The following is a 23,268-nucleotide window of genomic DNA, read 5'->3' on the forward strand; positions in this document are numbered from 1 at the left end:
TTACTATATGAGAATTTGGCACGGCCCCTTCTTCTTAGGTGTATGATTAACAGAATTGTATACCAGTATACAAATCAGGGTTGCCTACCCTCCCGGAATGGCCAGGAGGGTCACGAACCCCCCCCCCCCCCCCCCCCCCCCCGTTCCTGGCTATCTCACCCCTGACCACGGTGTTTAAATAACCGGATTGGCCTATCTCTGATGAGGGGGCGGGGCTGAATCAGCAGAATCGCACCATTTTAGCCCCGCCCACTCGGCAGCGATCTGCAAGATAGATAGCATGGACAGCACCTGTAACATGTCTCCTCTCTTTGTAGCCTAGAATTACCTGGTACAAGAATAAGATGGACCTGTCCGGAGAGGCCCGTTACCGCGCCTTCAGTAAGCAGGGGGTACTCACTCTGGAGGTGAGGAAGCCCAGCCCATTTGATGGCGGTGTGTACATGTGCAAAGCTGTGAACGAGCACGGAGAAGCGGTGACTGAATGCCGGCTGGATGTGCGAGGTTAGTCTTAGATCATTACGTATATGTTATGTCATTATAGATGGTGGCACCGAACCATTCTGCTTGGTCTCCTCCTATAACATAAAACATGAGCGGAATCACATTTAAACAAATATTAAGCTTACAAGTACAGGACACAGTGATGGGGACGGGGGGGGGGGGGGTAACATTCATTGGGGCCCATTGCATAACAACTGTAAAAAATAGCGCACTTACAGTATCTTAAAAAGGTGAGAATTATTTTTGCAGGTAAGTCACACACATACCCCTTTCACACCGCACAAATAACCCGGGCCGATCCCAGGTTGTTGCCGGGTTGACCCAGATCGGCATGTGGTGTGAACTAGCCCCTAAATTAGCCTCTAAAACACCATAAATATTGTATTTTTATTTATTTTTTTGTTATATTTTACTACTTTGGGGGGTATTCAATCTGGCCTTTCTGTGGAAAAATGTAAAAATACCGTAGTGTCCGTTTCCACACACAATAGGTGGAAATCGCATTCAATTCAATCTTTTACATTTTTTTCCGATTTTCGTAAACAATCCGAAAAGATTTGGAACCGCAAATCTTTTTCTGCGGAAACGACGGCTAATTCTAAGAATTTGGCATGGTTTCCATGAAACCGGATTCAGCTTTTCAAAGAACAAAGTCGCGAATACCATCCGTTTCCCTGACAAAAACGCCCGGGATGGAAATAATGGGAAACATATTCTGGTAGGGGTGAGATTTTCAGTTGTAAGATCCCATTGTGATACTGTCCATAACTGTCTGAATAATACTTCCTATTTCTCCTTTGCAGTGCCCCAGTAAATAACAGCGATGGATCATGGCAGGTAGGTCCAATATCACTTATCTGTCACAGTTTACAAGTCTCTGTTTTACAGATGTTCTAGATATAACCTGCATAAAATCAGAGATATTCAGAATTAGCCTGAATGGGGGAATCTGTAGCTGTGTCTGTCAAATGTAGCTGCACATGTATGTGGGGCCACATTCCACATACTGTATGTAAGAGGCAGGGGTGACGACAGGATCGTCGGGCCCCGGTAAAATGGAGGGGGTGTGGGGAAAAAAAATTCTAAACGAGATTGAGAGAGAGGACTGGCTGCCGCTGCAGCTGTCTCTCTCTCATCGCAAGCCCTGCGAGTCCCCCAGATGCCACCCGCAAGAGAATTAGAATCCTGGCAGGGGAGCCTGGCGGCGTTTGCTGGAGTTGTGGCATTGCTATATGAACATCTGCAGTTGATGGATTTATTGCCACAGTAAAAGGGTAAAGATACCGAATATGAAAGTGTATAAATAACCCGTCCACACTGTGGGCATCTCATTTCAAAGCTCAGCTGTATACCAATAAGACGGTGTCTGCCTGCTTACGATGAGTCTTAAAATGTAAAACTGCGTCCTGTGGTTTCGGGAGGTGCTTTTATCTCTTATGACAACTGCCAGCGCGGCTGGGCACAGCGCTGTGGTACAAGGTGGTCCCCCATCATTCCTCCGCTGTAATGTTATAGGCCTGTCAGCGGTGCTCAGCTGAGTCGTTTATGGGAAGAGCACACGTGTCAGCTCTGTGTGGCTGCGGGAACTGACACTTACCGCTGACAACACTGCTTTGATGTGAGTGGTTACAATACACTATGGAGAGCAGACAGCTGGCGCTCGCCCTGCCCGAGATTAAGAGAGCAACAGACCATCCGGATTTAGCAATGACTATAAAAACTATTGACCAGGTGGGTGTGACCTTGGACAGAGGGGCCGTGGCCTAGCACTGCGACCCCCATTTTCGACAATTTGGGGCATGCCCAGCACCAGTAGCTCCCCCTACATGCCCAGCACCAGTAGTGCCCCCCAAAGCACAGAGTCATAGCAGCCCCACAGTCAGGTGTTCAGGAGTAGGGTACACAATGTAATGACACTATCCTTGTACATGAGAACGTCAAACTAGGCCTGCAAGCTATAAAAAGGGTGCTAAAGCGGATTGTTTTCTTTCATCACTAGATGGAACCAGCACCGAAATAAAGTGATAGATATTTTAAAACAAGGACAAGATCCCACACATTGTGTAATACTGTCAATTCGATGTACTACCCTTTTAAAAGCCAAACATGAAATACACATCCCAGCAGGCCCTGTTACAGTTTTGCTATTTGGCCATGCTAAATCTGTTGCAGGGTATGCTGGGATGTGTAGTTCAACACAGCTGGATGGTCAAAGGTTCCCCATCCCTGTTCTAGAAGGTCAAAGATAGTATCCGATTGGTTGCTAACATCCCATCTTCAATAGAGTGCCCGTCTTCGGAAATTTACCCCCAAGAGTCATGCGCCGTGATCACACGCTGGAGAAACTATGAAAGTCGGTGTTCGCCAATTTTTGAGTGAGGTTGATCGATTTTAAATCGATCTTATTTTACCATAAAGCAAACAGACTCTGTGAAATGTGTGATGTACGTATTGCTCCAGAAAGCGAAGGTGATCTACTAAATCATTGATATGTTTCTTCTCAGGTGATGGGATTGAAAAGAAGACTTTAGAACTGGAAAAAAAGTGCAATCTGTTGACATGAGGAATCTAATCCAAATAATCATATTTAACCCTTTGAGTGGCAACATCTCTGTGAGAGATGTTCAAAATATCCGCTAAAAATGCCGGCCCCGCTCACATTTGTTATATAAATTCAAATAAAAACTGTTGTGCAAAGAAAAAAGATTATATTTCCTGTATAAAAGTTAAACATTACAGGTCATTGTGGTGGTGGGGAAGGGGGGGGGGGGGGGGGGGGTTGCTTGATCATTTTCACCCCTATTTTTACAAATTTACTTGAAACTCAAAGGGTTAAAATTCAGAAAAAATAAAACCATGCTAGAAACATCGTCATTTCAACGGCATTCTGGGCACGTCGTATTCTGCACAAGATGTATCAGCTTGGATTGTTCTGGTTTATTTTGTTTGTTTTCTAAACTATATGGAGAGGGTGGAAGATGATGACTTTTCCCAGTCGTATTGAGTAAAATTAGTGCTGTAATAAAATATGGAAATGCTTAACGGTCATTTGGAAGGTGAAATAAATAAATACTGCGGAATATTTTCAGAGCGTGATTTCATTTGATGTATTTTTTGTCAAAAGTGGGACGGCCAACATTGGAGCAGTGGTCTAACTACTGGCAGGGCTAGCGAGACACTGGGTGGGCCCAGGTACAGGGGTGGTATGTCTGTTGGTGGAAGAACAGCTCAGCCCTGCCTTGGAGCATTTCCTTAATGGTCCTTGCCACGTAGGGGGTGTGGACAGGTGCAGATTTGCCACCCCCACCCCCTCCCGTAACATATAGGGTTAATGAAGCTGACTGCACTCCCACAGGACTGGAGTTGGCTACCCCAGGTCTATAGTATAGGCTGTTTAAAACATTAAAATAAGATAAGTGGTCAGGAAAAGGTTAAACATATCATAATAAATAAATAAATACACAAACATAATAGAACCAGTTCATGGTAAGGCTCCTGTCTCTTCCTCCTGGCAGCTACTCTCTGGTCCAAAGCGATGTTTGAGGGCTCAGATCAGGGTTGCCTACCTGACCCTCTCCATGAGGGAGAGAATGCTCTGTTCCTGGGCTTCCCTGGTAATGTGTTGGGATTTCGACGTTCGGCGGTCGGGATTCTAACTGCAACCCATATATATATATATATATATATATATATATATATATATATATATATATATATATATATATATATATATATATATATATATATACACACACACACACACACACCACGTCACTGCTGCGCCCAGTCTCCATTTTATAGGCAGTGTTTGAGGGGAGAGGATGTGTGAGGGGAGGTGCTCAGCCCTGCGGCGTAACAACAAATTTCAAAAGCTGGAAACCATGCAAATTGTATTGAAAAAAGCCAGAAAACCTAGTACATTCATTTAAAAAAAATTGTAAATGCATAAAAAAAATAAAGAAAAACACCCCGAAAGTTGTGTCAAACGTATTGATACAGACACAAACCATGTAACATTTCCCATGTAAAGTGTTTTTCAATATACTTTAACCAATTTTTTTATGTATTTACTGTGCTTTTCTGCATTTTCACTACGTTACATGGTTTCAGACGTTTTTAATACACCATATATGGTTTCCGGCTTTTTCAGTACACTACATGGTTTCCGGCTTTTTCAGTACACTACATGGTTTCCGGCTTTTTCAGTACACTACATGGTTTCCGGCTTTTTCAGTACACTACATGGTTTCCGGCTTTTTCAGTACACTACATGGTTTCCGGCTTTTTCAGTACACTACATGGTTTCCGGCTTTTTCAGTACACTACATGGTTTCCGGCTGTTCAGTACACTACATGGTTTCCGGCTTTTTCAGTACACTACATGGTTTCCGGCTTTTTCAGTACACTACATGGTTTCCGGCTTTTTCAGTACACTACATGGTTTCCGGCTTTTTCAGTACACTACATGGTTTCCGGCTTTTTCAGTACACTACATGGTTTCCGGCTTTTTCAGTACATTACATGGTTTCCGGCTTTTTCAGTACACTACATGGTTTCCCGCTTTTTCAGTACACTACATGGTTTCCCGCTTTTTCAGTACACTACATGGTTTCCCGCTTTTTCAGTACACTACATGGTTTCCCGCTTTTTCAGTACACTACATGGTTTCCCGCTTTTTCAGTACACTACATGGTTTCCCGCTTTTTCAGTACACTACATGGTTTCCCGCTTTTTCAGTACACTACATGTTTCCCGCTTTTTCAGTACACTACATGTTTCCCGCTTTTTCAGTACACTACATGTTTCCCGCTTTTTCAGTACACTACATGTTTCCCGCTTTTTCAGTACACTACATGGTTTCTGGCTTTTTCAGTACACTACATGGTTTCTGGCTTTTTCAGTACACTACATGGTTTCCCGCTTTTTCAGTACACTACATGGTTTCCCGCTTTTTCAGTACACTACATGGTTTCCCGCTTTTTCAGTACACTACATGGTTTCCCGCTTTTTCAGTACACTACATGGTTTCCCGCTTTTTCAGTACACTACATGGTTTCCAGCTTTTTTCAGTACACTACATGGTTTCCCGCTTTTTCAGTACACTTCATGGTTTCCGGCTTTTTCAGTACACTACATGGTTTCCGGCTGTTCAGTACACTACATGGTTTCCCGCTTTTTCAGTACACTACATGGTTTTCCGCTTTTTCAGTACACTACATGGTTTCCGGCTTTTTCAGTACACTACATGGTTTCCCGCTTTTTCAGTACACTACATGGTTTCCCGCTTTTTCAGTACACTACATGGTTTCCCGCTTTTTCAGTACACTACATGGTTTCCCGCTTTTTCAGTACACTTCATGGTTTCCCGCTTTTTCAGTACACTTCATGGTTTCCCGCTTTTTCAGTACACTTCATGGTTTCCCGCTTTTTCAGTACACTACATGGTTTGCCACTTTTTACCCAAACCCTAAACATATTAACAGCAGATGGTGTCTGTAGTATTTCTACCGATAATGTATTAAATGGGGCTTTCGCAATTATTTATTCATGCCACAGAAAATAAATAACAAAATGTCGTTGACTATATGAAGTAGAAGCTGGCCGACATTGACTTTGTCATTGATGGCAATAGTGCAACTGGCCATCGATAGTGTTATACTATGCAATGGATGACCATCAATATTTGTACATATCGATGGTCATCCATTTTCTTTGACTGATTGGTCGGTGGGCCAATCAAAACATGGGGGTGAGGCTTCACAGGTGTCAGGGGCGGAGCTATAATCTGTCTCGTCCCCTTGGGGGGGGGAGAAAAATTAAACTATTAGTTTAAGCTTGACATCGATGGCGGAAAACCATCTGGTTCTCCCGCCATCGATGGCAAAACTATTCCTCATCGGCCATAAACCATTGATAATTTCGAATCACCGATGGTCGATGGCCATCCCTAATATGAAGCAATTTAACACTGAGGGGGCTATTTATGAAAGAAAGTACTTACCAATCAACTCCAAATTGACATATTGAAAATGACAGTAGGTGACTGGTTAGTACTTTATCTCTCACAACTGTATCTCCCCAAGATTTCATTAAATCGCCCTGTTGGGGCCTAATTACACTTAAAATAACCAGAACATATTATTGTAATGAAGCTGGTTGGGATTGCAGATCGCATTCACTCCTTACTGAAGCCGAATAGGATCACTGGGTAGACAGCAACTACGTCGACACCACTAGGTCAACATGCACGAAGGTTGACATGACTGAAGGTCAAAAGGTAGGAAGGTCGACATGACTGAAGGTTGACATGGGTTAGGTCGAAAGGGTCATTAGGTTGACAAAAACATTAGGTCGACATGGGAAAGGTCAACGTGGGGTTTTTCTTTTTTAAATTTTTGACACAGTTCACATGGACACTGAAACATAGCACCGCGTCCCCTCGCATGGCTCGCTACTCTAGTGGATAATAGGGCATGAAATACAGCCTGTTGGCACGTGTCGGTTCCCAAAAAAATGTGAAAAACCCAATGTCGGCCTTTTCACTGTTGAACTTCCCCATGTCGTCCTAATACTTGTGTCGGGTTGCAGATGACATTTGCTCCTTACTGACGCTGGTAAGGTTGCAGGTGACATTCGCTCCTTACTGACGCTGGTAAGGTTGCAGATGACATTCGCTCCTTACTGACGCTGGTAAGGTTGCAGGTGACATTCGCTTCTTACTGACGCTGGTAAGGTTGCAGATGACATTCGCTCCTTACTGACGCTGGTAAGGTTGCAGGTGACATTCGCTCCTTACTGACGCTGGTAAGGTTGCAGGTGACATTCGCTCCTTACTGACGCTGGTAAGGTTGCAGGTGACATTCGCTCCTTACTGACGCTGGTATGGTTGCAGGTGACATTCACTCCTTACTGACGCTGGTAAGGTTGCAGGTGACATTCGCTCCTTACTGACGCTGGTAAGGTTGCAGGTGACATTCGCTCCTTACTGACGCTGGTAAGGTTGCAGGTGACATTCGCTCCTTACTGACGTTGGTAAGGTTGCAGGTGACATTCGCTCCTTACTGACGCTGGTAAGGTTGCAGGTGACATTCGCTCCTTACTGACGCTGGTAAGGTTGCAGGTGACATTCGCTCCTTACTGACGCTGGTAAGGTTGCAGGTGACATTCGCTCCTTACTGACGTTGGTAAGGTTGCAGGTGACATTCGCTCCTTACTGACGCTGGTAAGGTTGCAGATGACATTCGCTCCTTACTGACGCTGGTAATGTTGCAGGTGACATTCGCTCCTTACTGACGCTGGTAAGGTTGCAGGTGACATTCGCTCCTTACTGACGCTGGTAAGGTTGCAGATGACATTCGCTCCTTACTGACGCTGGTAAGGTTGCAGGTGACATTCGCTTCTTACTGACGCTGGTAAGGTTGCAGATGACATTCGCTCCTTACTGACGCTGGTAAGGTTGCAGGTGACATTCGCTCCTTACTGACGCTGGTAAGGTTGCAGGTGACATTCGCTCCTTACTGACGCTGGTAAGGTTGCAGGTGACATTCGCTCCTTACTGACGCTGGTATGGTTGCAGGTGACATTCGCTCCTTACTGACGCTGGTAAGGTTGCAGGTGACATTCGCTCCTTACTGACGCTGGTAAGGTTGCAGGTGACATTCGCTCCTTACTGACGCTGGTAAGGTTGCAGGTGACATTCGCTCCTTACTGACGTTGGTAAGGTTGCAGGTGACATTCGCTCCTTACTGACGCTGGTAAGGTTGCAGGTGACATTCGCTCCTTACTGACGCTGGTAAGGTTGCAGGTGACATTCGCTCCTTACTGACGCTGGTAAGGTTGCAGGTGACATTCGCTCCTTACTGACGTTAGTAAGGTTGCAGGTGACATTCGCTCCTTACTGACGCTGGTAAGGTCGCAGATGACATTCGCTCCTTACTGACGCTGGTAATGTTGCAGGTGACATTCGCTCCTTACTGACGCTGGTAAGGTTGCAGATGACATTCGCTCCTTACTGACGCTGGTAAGGTTGCAGGTGACATTCGCTCCTTACTGACGCTGGTAAGGTTACAGATGACATTCGCTCCTTACTGACGCTGGTAAGGTTGCAGATGACATTCGCTCCTTACTGACGCTGGTAAGGTTACAGATGACATTCGCTCCTTACTGACGCTGGTAAGGTTGCAGATGACATTCGCTCCTTACTGACGCTGGTAAGGTTGCAGGTGACATTCGCTCCTTACTGACGCTGGTAAGGTTGCAGATGACATTCGCTTCTTACTGACTCTGGTAAGGTTGCAGATGACATTCACTCCTTACTGACGCTGGTAAGGTTGCAGGTGACATTCGCTCCTTACTGACGCTGGTAAGGTTGCAGGTGACATTCGCTCCTTACTGACGCTGGTAAGGTTGCAGGTGACATTCGCTCCTTACTGACGCTGGTAAGGTTGCAGGTGACATTCGCTCCTTACTGACGCTGGTAAGGTTACAGATGACATTCGCTCCTTACTGACGCTGGTAAGGTTACAGATGACATTCGCTCCTTACTGACGCTGGTAAGGTTGCAGGTGACATTCGCTCCTTACTGACGCTGGTAAGGTTGCAGATGACATTCGCTCCTTACTGACGCTGGTAAGGTTGCAGGTGACATTCGCTCCTTACTGACGCTGGTAAGGTTACAGATGACATTCGCTCCTTACTGACGCTGGTAAGGTTGCAGATGACATTCGCTCCTTACTGACGCTGGTAAGGTTGCAGATGACATTCGCTCCTTACTGACTCTGGTAAGGTTGCAGGTGACATTCGCACCTTACTGACGCTGGTAAGGTTGCAGGTGACATTCGCTCCTTACTGACGCTGGTAAGGTTGCAGGTGACATTCGCTCCTTACTGACGCTGGTAAGGTTGCAGATGACATTCGCTCCTTACTGACGCTGGTAAGGTTGCAGGTGACATTCGCTCCTTACTGACGCTGGTAAGGTTGCAGGTGACATTCGCTCCTTACTGACGCTGGTAAGGTTGCAGGTGACATTCGCTCCTTACTGACGCTGGTAAGGTTGCAGGTGACATTCGCTCCTTACTGACGCTGGTAAGGTTACAGGTGACATTCGCTCCTTACCGACGCTGGTAAGGTTGCAGGTGACATTCGCTCCTTACCGACGCTGGTAAGGTTACAGATGACATTCGCTCCTTACCGACGCTGGTAAGGTTGCAGATGACATTCACTCCTTACTGACGCTGGTAAGGTTGCAGGTGACATTCGCTCCTTACTGATGCTGGTAAGGTTGCAGGTGACATTCGCTCCTTACTGACGCTGGTAAGGTTGCAGGTGACATTCGCTCCTTACTGACGCTGGTAAGGTTACAGGTGACATTCGCTCCTTACTGACGCTGGTAAGGTTGCAGGTGACATTCGCTCCTTACTGACGCTGGTAAGGTTGCAGGTGACATTCGCTCCTTACTGACGCTGGTAAGGTTACAGGTGACATTCGCTCCTTACTGACGCTGGTAAGGTTGCAGGTGACATTCGCTCCTTACTGATGCTGGTAAGGTTGCAGGTGACATTCGCTCCTTACTGACGCTGGTAAGGTTGCAGATGACATTCGCTCCTTACTGACGCTGGTAAGGTTGCAGGTGACATTCGCTCCTTACTGACGCTGGTAAGGTTGCAGGTGACATTCGCTCCTTACTGACGCTGGTAAGGTTACAGGTGACATTCGCTCCTTACTGACGCTGGTAAGGTTGCAGGTGACATTCGCTCCTTACTGACGCTGGTAAGGTTACAGGTGACATTCGCTCCTTACTGACGCTGGTAAGGTTGCAGGTGACATTCGCTCCTTACTGACGCTGGTAAGGTTACAGATGACATTCGCTCCTTACTGACGCTGGTAAGGTTGCAGATGACATTCGCTCCTTACTGACGCTGGTAAGGTTGCAGGTGACATTCGCTCCTTACTGACGCTGGTAAGGTTGCAGATGACATTCGCTCCTTACTGACGCTGGTAAGGTTACAGATGACATTCGCTCCTTACTGACGCTGGTAAGGTTGCAGATGACATTCGCTCCTTACTGACGCTGGTAAGGTTACAGATGACATTCGCTCCTTACTGACGCTGGTAAGGTTGCAGATGACATTCGCTCCTTACTGACGCTGGTAAGGTTGCAGGTGACATTCGCTCCTTACTGACGCTGGTAATGTTGCAGGTGACATTCGCTCCTTACTGACGCTGTTAAGGTTGCAGATGACATTCGCTCCTTACTGACGCTGGTAATGTTGCAGGTGACATTCGCTCCTTACTGACGCTGGTAAGGTTGCAGATGACATTCGCTCCTTACTGACGCTGGTAAGGTTACAGATGACATTCGCTCCTTACTGACTCTGGTAAGGTTGCAGATGACATTCGCTCCTTACTGACGCTGGTAAGGTTACAGATGACATTCGCTCCTTACTGACGCTGGTAAGGTTGCAGATGACATTCGCTCCTTACTGACGCTGGTAAGGTTGCAGGTGACATTCGCTCCTTACTGACGCTGGTAAGGTTACAGATGACATTCGCTCCTTACTGACTCTGGTAAGGTTGCAGGTGACATTCGCTCCTTACTGACACTGGTAAGGTTGCAGGTGACATTCGCTCCTTACTGACGCTGGTAAGGTTGCAGATGACATTCGCTCCTTACTGACGCTGGTAAGGTTGCAGGTGACATTCGCTCCTTACTGACGCTGGTAAGGTTGCAGGTGACATTCGCTCCTTACTGACGCTGGTAAGGTTGCAGGTGACATTCGCTCCTTACTGACGTTGGTAAGGTTGCAGGTGACATTCGCTCCTTACCGACGCTGGTAAGGTTGCAGGTGACATTCGCTCCTTACCGACGCTGGTAAGGTTGCAGGTGACATTCGCTCCTTACCGACGCTGGTAAGGTTGCAGGTGACATTCGCTCCTTACCGACGTTGGTAAGGTTGCAGGTGACATTCGCTCCTTACCGACGCTGGTAAGGTTGCAGGTGACATTCGCTCCTTACCGACGCTGGTAAGGTTGCAGGTGACATTCGCTCCTTACCGACGCTGGTAAGGTTGCAGGTGACATTCGCTCCTTACCGACGTTGGTAAGGTTGCAGGTGACATTCGCTCCTTACCGACGTTGGTAAGGTTGCAGGTGACATTCGCTCCTTACCGACGCTGGTAAGGTTGCAGATGACATTCGCTCCTTACTGACGCTGGTAATGTTGCAGGTGACATTCGCTCCTTACTGACGCTGGTAAGGTTGCAGGTGACATTCGCTCCTTACTGACGCTGGTAAGGTTGCAGATGACATTCGCTCCTTACTGACGCTGGTAAGGTTGCAGGTGACATTCGCTCCTTACTGACGCTGGTAATGTTGCAGGTGACATTCGCTCCTTACTGACGCTGGTAAGGTTGCAGGTGACATTCGCTCCTTACTGACGCTGGTAAGGTTGCAGATGACATTCGCTCCTTACCGACGTTGGTAAGGTTGCAGGTGACATTCGCTCCTTACCGACGCTGGTAAGGTTGCAGGTGACATTCGCTCCTTACCGACGCTGGTAAGGTTGCAGGTGACATTCGCTCCTTACCGACGCTGGTAAGGTTGCAGGTGACATTCGCTCCTTACCGACGTTGGTAAGGTTGCAGGTGACATTCGCTCCTTACCGACGTTGGTAAGGTTGCAGGTGACATTCGCTCCTTACTGACGCTGGTAAGGTTGCAGATGACATTCGCTCCTTACTGACGCTGGTAATGTTGCAGGTGACATTCGCTCCTTACTGACGCTGGTAAGGTTGCAGATGACATTCGCTCCTTACTGACACTGGTAAGGTTGCAGATGACATTCGCTCCTTACTGACGCTGGTAAGGTTACAGATTAGAGGTGACATTTGCTCCTTACTGACGCTGGTAAGGTTACAGATTAGAGGTGACATTTGCTCCTTACTGACGCTGGTAAGGTTACAGATTAGAGGTGACATTTGCTCCTTACTGACGCTGGTAATGTTGCAGGTGACATTCGCTCCTTACTGACGCTGGTAAGGTTGCAGATGACATTCGCTCCTTACTGACGCTGGTAAGGTTGCAGATGACATTCGCTCCTTACTGACGCTGGTAAGGTTGCAGATGACATTCGCTCCTTACTGACGCTGGTAAGGTTGCAGATGACATTCGCTCCTTACTGACGCTGGTAAGGTTACAGATGACATTCGCTCCTTACTGACTCTGGTAAGGTTGCAGGTGACATTCGCTCCTTACTGACGCTGGTAAGGTTGCAGGTGACATTCGCTCCTTACTGACGCTGGTAAGGTTGCAGATGACATTCGCTCCTTACTGACGCTGGTAAGGTTGCAGGTGACATTCGCTCCTTACTGACGCTGGTAAGGTTGCAGGTGACATTCGCTCCTTACCGACGCTGGTAAGGTTGCAGGTGACATTCGCTCCTTACCGACGTTGGTAAGGTTGCAGGTGACATTCGCTCCTTACCGACGTTGGTAAGGTTGCAGGTGACATTCGCTCCTTACTGACGCTGGTAAGGTTGCAGATGACATTCGCTCCTTACTGACGCTGGTAATGTTGCAGGTGACATTCGCTCCTTACTGACGCTGGTAAGGTTGCAGATGACATTCGCTCCTTACTGACACTGGTAAGGTTGCAGATGACATTCGCTCCTTACTGACGCTGGTAAGGTTACAGATTAGAGGTGACATTTGCTCCTTACTGACGCTGGTAAGGTTACAGATTAGAGGTGACATTTGCTCCTTACTGACGCTGGTAAGGTTACAGATTAGAGGTGACATTTGCTCCTTACTGACGCTGGTAATGTTGCAGGTGACATTCGCTCCTTACTGACGCTGGTAAGGTTGCAGATGACATTCGCTCCTTACTGACGCTGGTAAGGTTGCAGATGACATTCGCTCCTTACTGACGCTGGTAAGGTTGCAGATGACATTCGCTCCTTACTGACGTTGGTAAGGTTGCAGATGACATTCGCTCCTTACTGACGCTGGTAATGTTGCAGGTGACATTCGCTCCTTACTGACGCTGGTAAGGTTGCAGGTGACATTCGCTCCTTACTGACGCTGGTAAGGTTGCAGATGACATTCGCTCCTTACTGACGCTGGTAAGGTTACAGATGACATTCGCTCCTTACTGACGTTGGTAAGGTTACAGATGACATTCGCTCCTTACTGACGCTGGTAAGGTTACAGATGACATTCGCTCCTTACTGACGCTGGTAAGGTTGCAGGTGACATTCGCTCCTTACTGACGCTGGTAAGGTTGCAGGTGACATTCGCTCCTTACTGACGCTGGTAAGGTTGCAGGTGACATTCGCTCCTTACTGACGTTGGTAAGGTTGCAGGTGACATTCGCTCCTTACCGACGCTGGTAAGGTTGCAGGTGACATTCGCTCCTTACCGACGCTGGTAAGGTTGCAGGTGACATTCGCTCCTTACTGACTCTGGTAAGGTTGCAGGTGACATTCGCTCCTTACCGACGCTGGTAAGGTTGCAGGTGACATTCGCTCCTTACCGACGCTGGTAAGGTTGCAGGTGACATTCGCTCCTTACTGACGTTGGTAAGGTTGCAGATGACATTCGCTCCTTACTGACACTGGTAAGGTTGCAGGTGACATTCGCTCTCTACCGACGTTGGTAAGGTTGCAGGTGACATTCGCTCCTTACCGACGTTGGTAAGGTTGCAGGTGACATTCGCTCCTTACTGACGCTGGTAAGGTTGCAGGTGACATTCGCTCCTTACCGACGCTGGTAAGGTTGCAGGTGACATTCGCTCCTTACCGACGCTGGTAAGGTTGCAGGTGACATTCGCTCCTTACTGACGCTGGTAAGGTTGCAGGTGACATTCGCTCCTTACTGACGCTGGTAAGGTTGCAGGTGACATTCGCTCCTTACTGACGTTGGTAAGGTTGCAGGTGACATTCGCTCCTTACTGACGCTGGTAAGGTTGCAGATGACATTCGCTCCTTACTGACGCTGGTAATGTTGCAGGTGACATTCGCTCCTTACTGACGCTGGTAAGGTTGCAGATGACATTCGCTCCTTACTGACGCTGGTAAGGTTGCAGGTGACATTCACTCCTTACTGACGTTGGTAAGGTTGCAGGTGACATTCGCTCCTTACTGACACTGGTAAGGTTGCAGGTGACATTCGCTCCTTACTGACGCTGGTAAGGTTGCAGATGACATTCGCTCCTTACTGACGCTGGTAAGGTTGCAGATGACATTCGCTCCTTACTGACGCTGGTAAGGTTGCAGGTGACATTCGCTCCTTACTGACGCTGGTAAGGTTGCAGATGACATTCGCTCCTTACTGACGCTGGTAAGGTTGCAGATGACATTCGCTCCTTACTGACGCTGGTAAGGTTACAGGTGACATTCGCTCCTTACTGACACTGGTAAGGTTGCAGATGACATTCGCTCCTTACTGACGCTGGTAAGGTTGCAGATGACATTCGCTCCTTACTGACGCTGGTAAGGTTGCAGATGACATTCGCTCCTTACTGACACTGGTAAGGTTGCAGATGACATTCGCTCCTTACTGACACTGGTAAGGTTGCAGGTGACATTCGCTCCTTACTGACACTGGTAAGGTTGCAGGTGACATTCGCTCCTTACTGACGCTTGTAAGGTTGCAGGTGACATTCACTCCTTACTGACGCTGGTATGGTTGCAGGTGACATTCGCTCCTTACTGACGCTGGTAAGGTTGCAGGTGACATTCGCTCCTTACTGACGCTGGTAAGGTTGCAGGTGACATTCGCTCCTTACTGACGCTGGTAAGGTTGCAGGTGACATTCACTCCTTACTGACGCTGGTAAGGTTGCAGGTGACATTCGCTCCTTACTGACGCTGGTAAGGTTGCAGGTGACATTCGCTCCTTACTGACGTTGGTAAGGTTGCAGGTGACATTCGCTCCTTACTGACGCTGGTAAGGTTGCAGGTGACATTCGCTCCTTACTGACGCTGGTAAGGTTGCAGGTGACATTCGCTCCTTACTGACGCTGGTAAGGTTGCAGGTGACATTCGCTCCTTACTGACGCTGGTAAGGTTGCAGGTGACATTCGCTCCTTACTGACGCTGGTAAGGTTACAGATGACATTCGCTCCTTACTGACGCTGGTAAGGTTGCAGGTGACATTCGCTCCTTACTGACGTTGGTAAGGTTGCAGGTGACATTCGCTCCTTACTGACGCTGGTAAGGTTGCAGGTGACATTCGCTCCTTACTGACGCTGGTAAGGTTGCAGGTGACATTCGCTCCTTACTGACGCTGGTAAGGTTGCAGGTGACATTCGCTCCTTACTGACGTTGGTAAGGTTGCAGGTGACATTCGCTCCTTACTGACGCTGGTAAGGTTACAGATGACATTCGCTCCTTACTGACGCTGGTAAGGTTGCAGATGACATTCGCTCCTTACTGACGCTGGTAAGGTTGCAGGTGACATTCGCTCCTTACTGACGCTGGTAAGGTTGCAGGTGACATTCGCTCCTTACTGACGCTGGTAATGTTGCAGGTGACATTCGCTCCTTACTGACGCTGGTAAGGTTGCAGGTGACATTCGCTCCTTACTGACGCTGGTAAGGTTGCAGGTGACATTCGCTCCTTACTGACGCTGGTAAGGTTGCAGGTGACATTCGCTCCTTACTGACACTGGTAAGGTTACAGATGACATTCGCTCCTTACTGACGCTGGTAAGGTTGCAGATGACATTCGCTCCTTACTGACGCTGGTAAGGTTGCAGGTGACATTCGCTCCTTACTGACACTGGTAAGGTTACAGATGACATTCGCTCCTTACTGACACTGGTAAGGTTGCAGATGACATTCGCTCCTTACTGACGCTGGTAAGGTTACAGATGACATTCGCTCCTTACTGACGCTGGTAAGGTTGCAGATGACATTCGCTCCTTACTGACGCTGGTAAGGTTACAGATGACATTCGCTCCTTACTGACGCTGGTAAGGTTGCAGGTGACATTCGCACCTTACTGACGCTGGTAAGGTTGCAGGTGACATTCGCTCCTTACTGACGCTGGTAAGGTTGCAGGTGACATTCGCTCCTTACTGACGCTGGTAAGGTTGCAGGTGACATTCGCTCCTTACTGACGCTGGTAAGGTTACAGATGACATTCGCTCCTTACTGACGCTGGTAAGGTTGCAGATGACATTCGCTCCTTACTGACACTGGTAAGGTTGCAGGTGACATTCGCTCCTTACTGACACTGGTAAGGTTGCAGGTGACATTCGCTCCTTACTGACGTTGGTAAGGTTGCAGGTGACATTCGCTCCTTACTGACGCTGGTAAGGTTGCAGATGACATTCGCTCCTTACTGACGCTGGTAATGTTGCAGGTGACATTCGCTCCTTACTGACGCTGGTAAGGTTGCAGATGACATTCGCTCCTTACAGACGCTGGTAAGGTTGCAGGTGACATTCGCTCCTTACTGACGCTGGTAAGGTTACAGATGACATTCGCTCCTTACTGACGCTGGTAATGTTGCAGGTGACATTCGCTCCTTACTGACGCTGGTAAGGTTGCAGATGACATTCGCTCCTTACTGACGCTGGTAAGGTTGCAGGTGACATTCGCTCCTTACTGACGCTGGTATGGTTGCAGGTGACATTCGCTCCTTACTGACGCTGGTAAGGTTGCAGGTGACATTCGCTCCTTACTGACGCTGGTAAGGTTGCAGGTGACATTCGCTCCTTACTGACGCTGGTAAGGTTGCAGGTGACATTCGCTCCTTACTGACGTTGGTAAGGTTGCAGGTGACATTCGCTCCTTACTGACGCTGGTAAGGTTGCAGGTGACATTCGCTCCTTACTGACGCTGGTAAGGTTGCAGGTGACATTCGCTCCTTACTGACGCTGGTAAGGTTGCAGATGACATTCGCTCCTTACTGACGCTGGTAAGGTTACAGATGACATTCGCTCCTTACTGACGCTGGTAAGGTTGCAGATGACATTCGCTCCTTACTGACGCTGGTAAGGTTGCAGGTGACATTCGCTCCTTACTGACGCTGGTAAGGTTGCAGGTGACATTCGCTCCTTACTGACGCTGGTAAGGTTGCAGGTGACATTCGCTCCTTACTGACGCTGGTAAGGTTACAGATGACATTCGCTCCTTACTGACGCTGGTAAGGTTGCAGATGACATTCGCTCCTTACTGACGCTGGTAAGGTTGCAGATTAGAGGTGACTGACCCTAGGATGGATAAAGCTGACTTGCTGCGCCCGGGCTAGAGATGGCAACAACACTGCTGCGCTAAGCTATTCTGAGTTTCTGGCATGACGCCTGTTGAGTGACTTCCCTGGGTTTGCCCTTGCCATGTGCTGACAGTGTGCAGTACAGTATGTGTGCTTGGTGAAGCTGCATGATACACGGTCACCCTGCCCTTCTACATTACATGTAATGATTCCAGGCAGCGTCTCTCAACAAGATCCTTCTAATAACATCCATTCCCATCTCTTCCACACAAAGCCAATGAAGTTGTTATTTGCAAGTGTCCTGTTACTGCACACGCGCCTGATTTCAGCGGGACAGTTCTGTTTTCCAGCATTTAAAGGCATTAAACCAGGCATGTCCAAACTGCGGCCCTCTAGCTGTTGTGAAACTACACATCCCAGCATGCCTTGCCATGGTTTTAGCCATCCCTAATAGCAAAACTGTGGCAAGGCATGATGGGAAGTGTAGTTTCACAACAGCTGGAGGGCCATAGTTTGGACATGCCTGCCTTAAATAATATGTGAGATCAGGGCAGGTGCCTTGCATATGGTAATGTGTTTTTAGGGGAACATACGGCTTGTCCCCAATATTGCTATGAGCCCAAAGGTTTTCTTTACATTACTTAAATAAAGGCTTTGATGGGAGCTAAAAATCACTGGTGAGAATCTGAAGCCGATCAGGAGCCTGTTTTGAAAGCTACAGTTTAATGGTGTTACCCTGGAGAAGAATGAAATCGCTCCTACCAGTACAAGGTATCTTCACACTCCTATTAATGATGCCCCTTACTGTTCATGCCAGCTGACACTTGCCTATTTAACACCCCAGAGAATGCAGTAGCCAATGCACAGCGGGTATTCCCATGGCCAGTGTCAGTTCCAATAACTTTAATTACTTGTAATCTCTTATAAACAGGAACTCATTTCTCAGCTGGCACAATGACTTGTAGTGTGAGAAGAGGACAGAAACCCAACCCCCAGTCATGCAAGGATCGGAGGGCTGTGGAGCGCTCGGCTGGCAACAACAGGTGGAAAAACAATTAGGCGCCTTGTATGTTCCCCTGGGACAGATTTGTATTCATGGACACATGCAAAGGATTGTTTTGTTCAGAGATACTGAGCATTCACCTCATAGCATGTTTTATTTCAGTTTGATTTTATTTAGCATTCTGGAAAATTAATTTGAGTGTTCTAACCATTCATTGACACAATAGGCTCAAGCCCCGCACACACTGGACGATTCTGGCCACCGCCATTATTGTTAGTATCTCTGGCGGTGGTGGGAGTGCATTGTAGCGCATACATACTGGCCCTTATTCTGGTTCACTCACAAAGGAAAATGCCTTGTCAAATGGACAAAACCATGTGCACTGCAGGTGGGGCAGATGTAACAGGTGCAGAGAGAATTAGATTTGGGTGAGTTATTCTGTTTCTGTGCAGGGAAAATACTGACCGTTTTATTTATTTACTGCAATATAGATCTCACTTTGAAGTAAAACCCCACCCAAATCTAACTCTCTGCACATGTTACATCTAACCCGCCTGCAGTGCACATGGTTTTGTCTATTTAAGAAGGAATTTGCCTTTGCAAGTGAACCAGAATAAGGGCCACTGAATGTGCAATATATTGTCAGATTCAGTCGCATGCACAGGTGATGATGGGGGGGATGTTAAGGACCCTCAGAATTGTGCATCGTTTGCCATTTGGAGCATACACACTGGGCGATATAATGAACAATATTGCTCAGAACAGCCAAAATGAGCGTCATCGTTTTTTACGCACAGTAAGACTGTAAGGTTGGGTGTGTGTGTGTGTGTGTGTGTGTGTGTGTGTGTGTGTGTGTGTGTGTGTGTGTGTGTGTGTGTGTGTGTGTGTGTGTGTGTGTGTGTGTGTGTGTATATATATATATATATATATATATATATATATATATGTATGTTTATGTGTGTATATATTTTGCGCTCAGCCACATCTACTAGCGCGTTTGTCTGGTTTTTTTTTTATAATGTTTTAATTAAAACCAAATATACAAAATCAATAAGAACAAGACACGTAATTAGAAAGCAGTACAATATCGGATATCTTTAAATTATAAACGAGTAATCTTTAGTTATACAGAATGGCTGCAGGAACAGGCCCCAAAAATGTACACAACACAGCACAGTTTTTGGTCACTACTTCCCGAATTAGTCTCCGACTGTCAATCAATTCCCGAATACATTTTCGCTGTGAGCAACTGTATATACAGTAGGTACCTTAGCGCTCTTCAATGCATCCTCAACTGCATAATCCGCATTGATTACATCTCTGAATCAGGCCCAATGAGAGTCAAGTAAAAACAATCAGTTGTCTCAACAAAAACATTGAATACTGTAGTTTCTAAAACATTAAAGGTATCAAGATTATTGGGAGGCAAAGAGTGTAGATACAAAGCATCCGTCTCTCCATATAGACAAGATGTGTTTCATCGTAGAGAAAGTCCAGTAACATAGAAACATAGACTGTGACGGCAGATAAGAACCATTTGGCCCATCTAGTCTGCCCCTTTTTTTACCCTTCAGGTAAACTCAACCCTTTTTAATCCTTATTTCTTTGTAAGGATATTCATATGCCTATCCCAAGCATGTTTAAATTGTTCTACTGTCTTCCTCTACCACCTCTGATGGGAGGCTATTCCACTTATCCACTACCCTTTCTGTGAAGTAATTCTTTCAGTAAGTCAACTTGTTCCCAGACCTTTTCTGCTGAAATTACAATAATCCTAAAAAGGGTATGGCATTGTTTACCCAGGAGTAATGACCTCTTCAAATAAGAAGCAAAATTAATTTGATTAGGTTTTTCTTTTCGTAAACCCAACGGGGAAAGTGGAACAAATATATATATATATATACATTCCTCACTAAACTACAGTAACAATCCATGGTTTCCCCAGCTCACTGAATGGTATTAGTAACCAATCTTGAACACTGTATGATAACAGAATTCACAGATATTGGTTACATTTATTTGCACAAATTAGGTGTATGCCCCCAAGTCATCATCAAGGCTTCTCTGTATATTGGGGGTCCCTAGCACTATATCTAGTTGCAGGGTGCGGCACCCCCAAAAAAAAGCATAAGCTCGAAAGTGTGTGGATCGTTTGGTCGACACCACTAGGTCGACAGGCAGCAATGTCGACATGGGTTTAGGTCGACATGGATCTAGGTCGACAGGACATTGGGCCGACACAAGCATTGGGTCGTCATGGGCAAGGTCGACAGTCAAAAGGTCGACATGGAGTTTCCACTGTTTTTTTTTTACCCGAATGTCGACACAATCGACATGGACACAGTTTGAAGTGCACCTCATCCCCTCGCCTCGCTCGCAATGCTTTGGGCATGGGGCCTTGCTGCACTCGGCACACTATTTTATTCTCCCACCATGGCTACTGGATGGTAGGGCATAAAATACCGCCTGTCAGCACGTCGGCTCGAAAAACAGTGAAAAACCCCATGTTGACTTTTTGACCCTGCCCATGTAGATCTAATGCTTGTGTCGAGCTTGACCCATGTCAACCTAAACCCATGTCAACCTTGTTGCCTGTTGACCTAGTGGTGTCGACCCAGCTGTTCTAGACCTAATGACCGTATCCCGCTAGAAAGCCCAGTACAGCACACCAGTGACAATAATATAGGGCCTTATTCTAGTTCACTCTTTCTGACAAAATCCTTCTCCCAGTGTGTATGGACCTTTAGGGCTGAAGAAACTGCATTGTTGGTGGAAGGCTTGATCGGGTCTTAGGGGGTTATTCTAGTTCACTCTTTCTGACAAAATCCTTCTTAGATGGACAAAACCATGTGCACTGCAGGGGGGCAGATGTTACTTGTGCAGAGAGAATTCGATTCGGGTGGGGTTTTACTTCAAAGTGAGATCTATATTGCAGTGTAAAAATAAAGCAGTCAGTATTTACCCTGCACAGAAACAAAATAACTCACCTAAATCGAATTCTCTCTGCACATTTTACATCTGCCCCACCTGCAGTACACATGGTTTTGTCTATCTAAGAAGGATTTTGTCAGAAAGAGTGAACTAGAATAAGGCCCATAGTGCTAATAGGGATTAGTGAGAGGAAGCTGAAGCTAAATGTAGAAAGTGAGAGAAAAGAAAAACTGCTCTTTTAGTATAAATAAAATAAAAAAAATACAAATACAGCCGAGTCGATTTATTGCAGTTTAGTTAATATTGCCCCCATGCTGGCATTTTTTTGTGGATATTTTGAGGATCTCTCTCAGCAAGTCCCACCAGAGTAACCAACATTTTATACAATTGTGCATAGTACTAATCAGAGCCCGGAGCTTTCGTGGGAGTAATGTTTTTGTTTTTTTAATTATTTTATATAAATTCTTTATTTCAAGAACATTTCAACATTGCAATACAGAAATGTCAATTTGAAGGGCGGAAGGTGTTTGATGGTGTCTAGGACCTCCTCAGTAGAAAATGGACTAAGAAGGGAACGCTGCTTGGGAATTCCAAATAGTGGGAATGGATAAATCTGTCCAGAAGGCTCCTTTTGGGCATTACTGTACCAATAAATTGTTGGGAATATAATAGAATTTAGCATAAAATTCATGGAACACGTATACAGTGTGCTGCCCATTGGTGCATGTAGGTTCATCCGATTTATAAATTCAATGAACACTACACGCTTGCTACACTCCATTTTATAGCATTTTATTATTAGGAAGACTTTTTTTGTGTTTTTATACCGCTTTAAATGATTAGTGATATTTAACATGAATGTGGTGTATTTTGGTTTAAAAATAAGTGTCTATACTTACTGACGCAATACAGTGTTCTCGGTAGGCTGCAATGTCTCTGTTCCAGAACAGGGGGCTGTGACGGGATGGTCTGTGGCTCCTTCACATCGACTGTGCTCAACATCTCCACAGACAATTCGTGTTCGCTTGTGTCATCTGACGGAAGCACGGTGACCCTGGGCAGGCTAGACTGCTAACTTGCCTGACCGCATTCCCCCTCCGATCGTTGAATAGTGCTGCAACCAGATTGGTTGTTCCTGAAAATGTTGTAACATGCCTTTTTAGGGTTATGGTCATGGTCTTCTCTTTCCAGACCCATGCCCAGCTCTCCTTTTTCCTTCTCTTTCCAGATCTGAATGATCTAGTTGCTTTTCCTGGTGCTCCCAGTTCTCCTTCCAGGCCCTCTCTCAGTATGCCCAGCTCTCCAGTACTTCAGATCTGTGTACTCTGTGGTCTGTGCGCCCAACAACCAGATCTCCAGCCTACTGTCTGTGTGTCCAACTCTCCTTCCAAACAGTGACCAGCTCCCAAACACAGCCTCTCCCATGAACGTGTCTCCTCTGGTCTCTGCTTGATTAAATCAGAAGCCAGAGCCCTTGAAGCACCAATCAGCGGCTTTGGATTTACTTGCGTATACTGTATGTGCTGGTTCCAGTGCACTGTTAGCAGTTCTTTTTCCCAATAAAACACCTGTTTGTTACCCAAGAAAAATCCCAGGTCACTAGTCCCGTGATTTTTT

General features: G+C 46.6%; 1 protein-coding gene across 1 annotated transcript in view; it reads left to right on the top strand.

The window, feature by feature from the left end:
• MYBPC3 (myosin binding protein C3) overlaps nucleotides 1–3,275 on the top strand; it is a 109,070-nt gene extending 105,795 nt beyond the window's left edge. The window contains exons 29-31 of the mRNA XM_083164396.1: nucleotides 318–504; nucleotides 1,308–1,341; nucleotides 3,009–3,275. Coding sequence (XP_083020522.1) covers nucleotides 318–504; nucleotides 1,308–1,318 — 198 coding nt within the window. The 3' untranslated portion in view covers nucleotides 1,319–1,341; nucleotides 3,009–3,275. The remainder of the gene's footprint in view (nucleotides 1–317; nucleotides 505–1,307; nucleotides 1,342–3,008) is intronic.
• The last annotated feature ends 19,993 nt before the right edge of the window (nucleotides 3,276–23,268 follow it).

Source organism: Crinia signifera, chromosome 11 (genome assembly GCF_055691185.1).
Source record: "Crinia signifera chromosome 11, ASM5569118v1, whole genome shotgun sequence".
Taxonomy (NCBI): domain Eukaryota; kingdom Metazoa; phylum Chordata; class Amphibia; order Anura; family Myobatrachidae; genus Crinia; species Crinia signifera.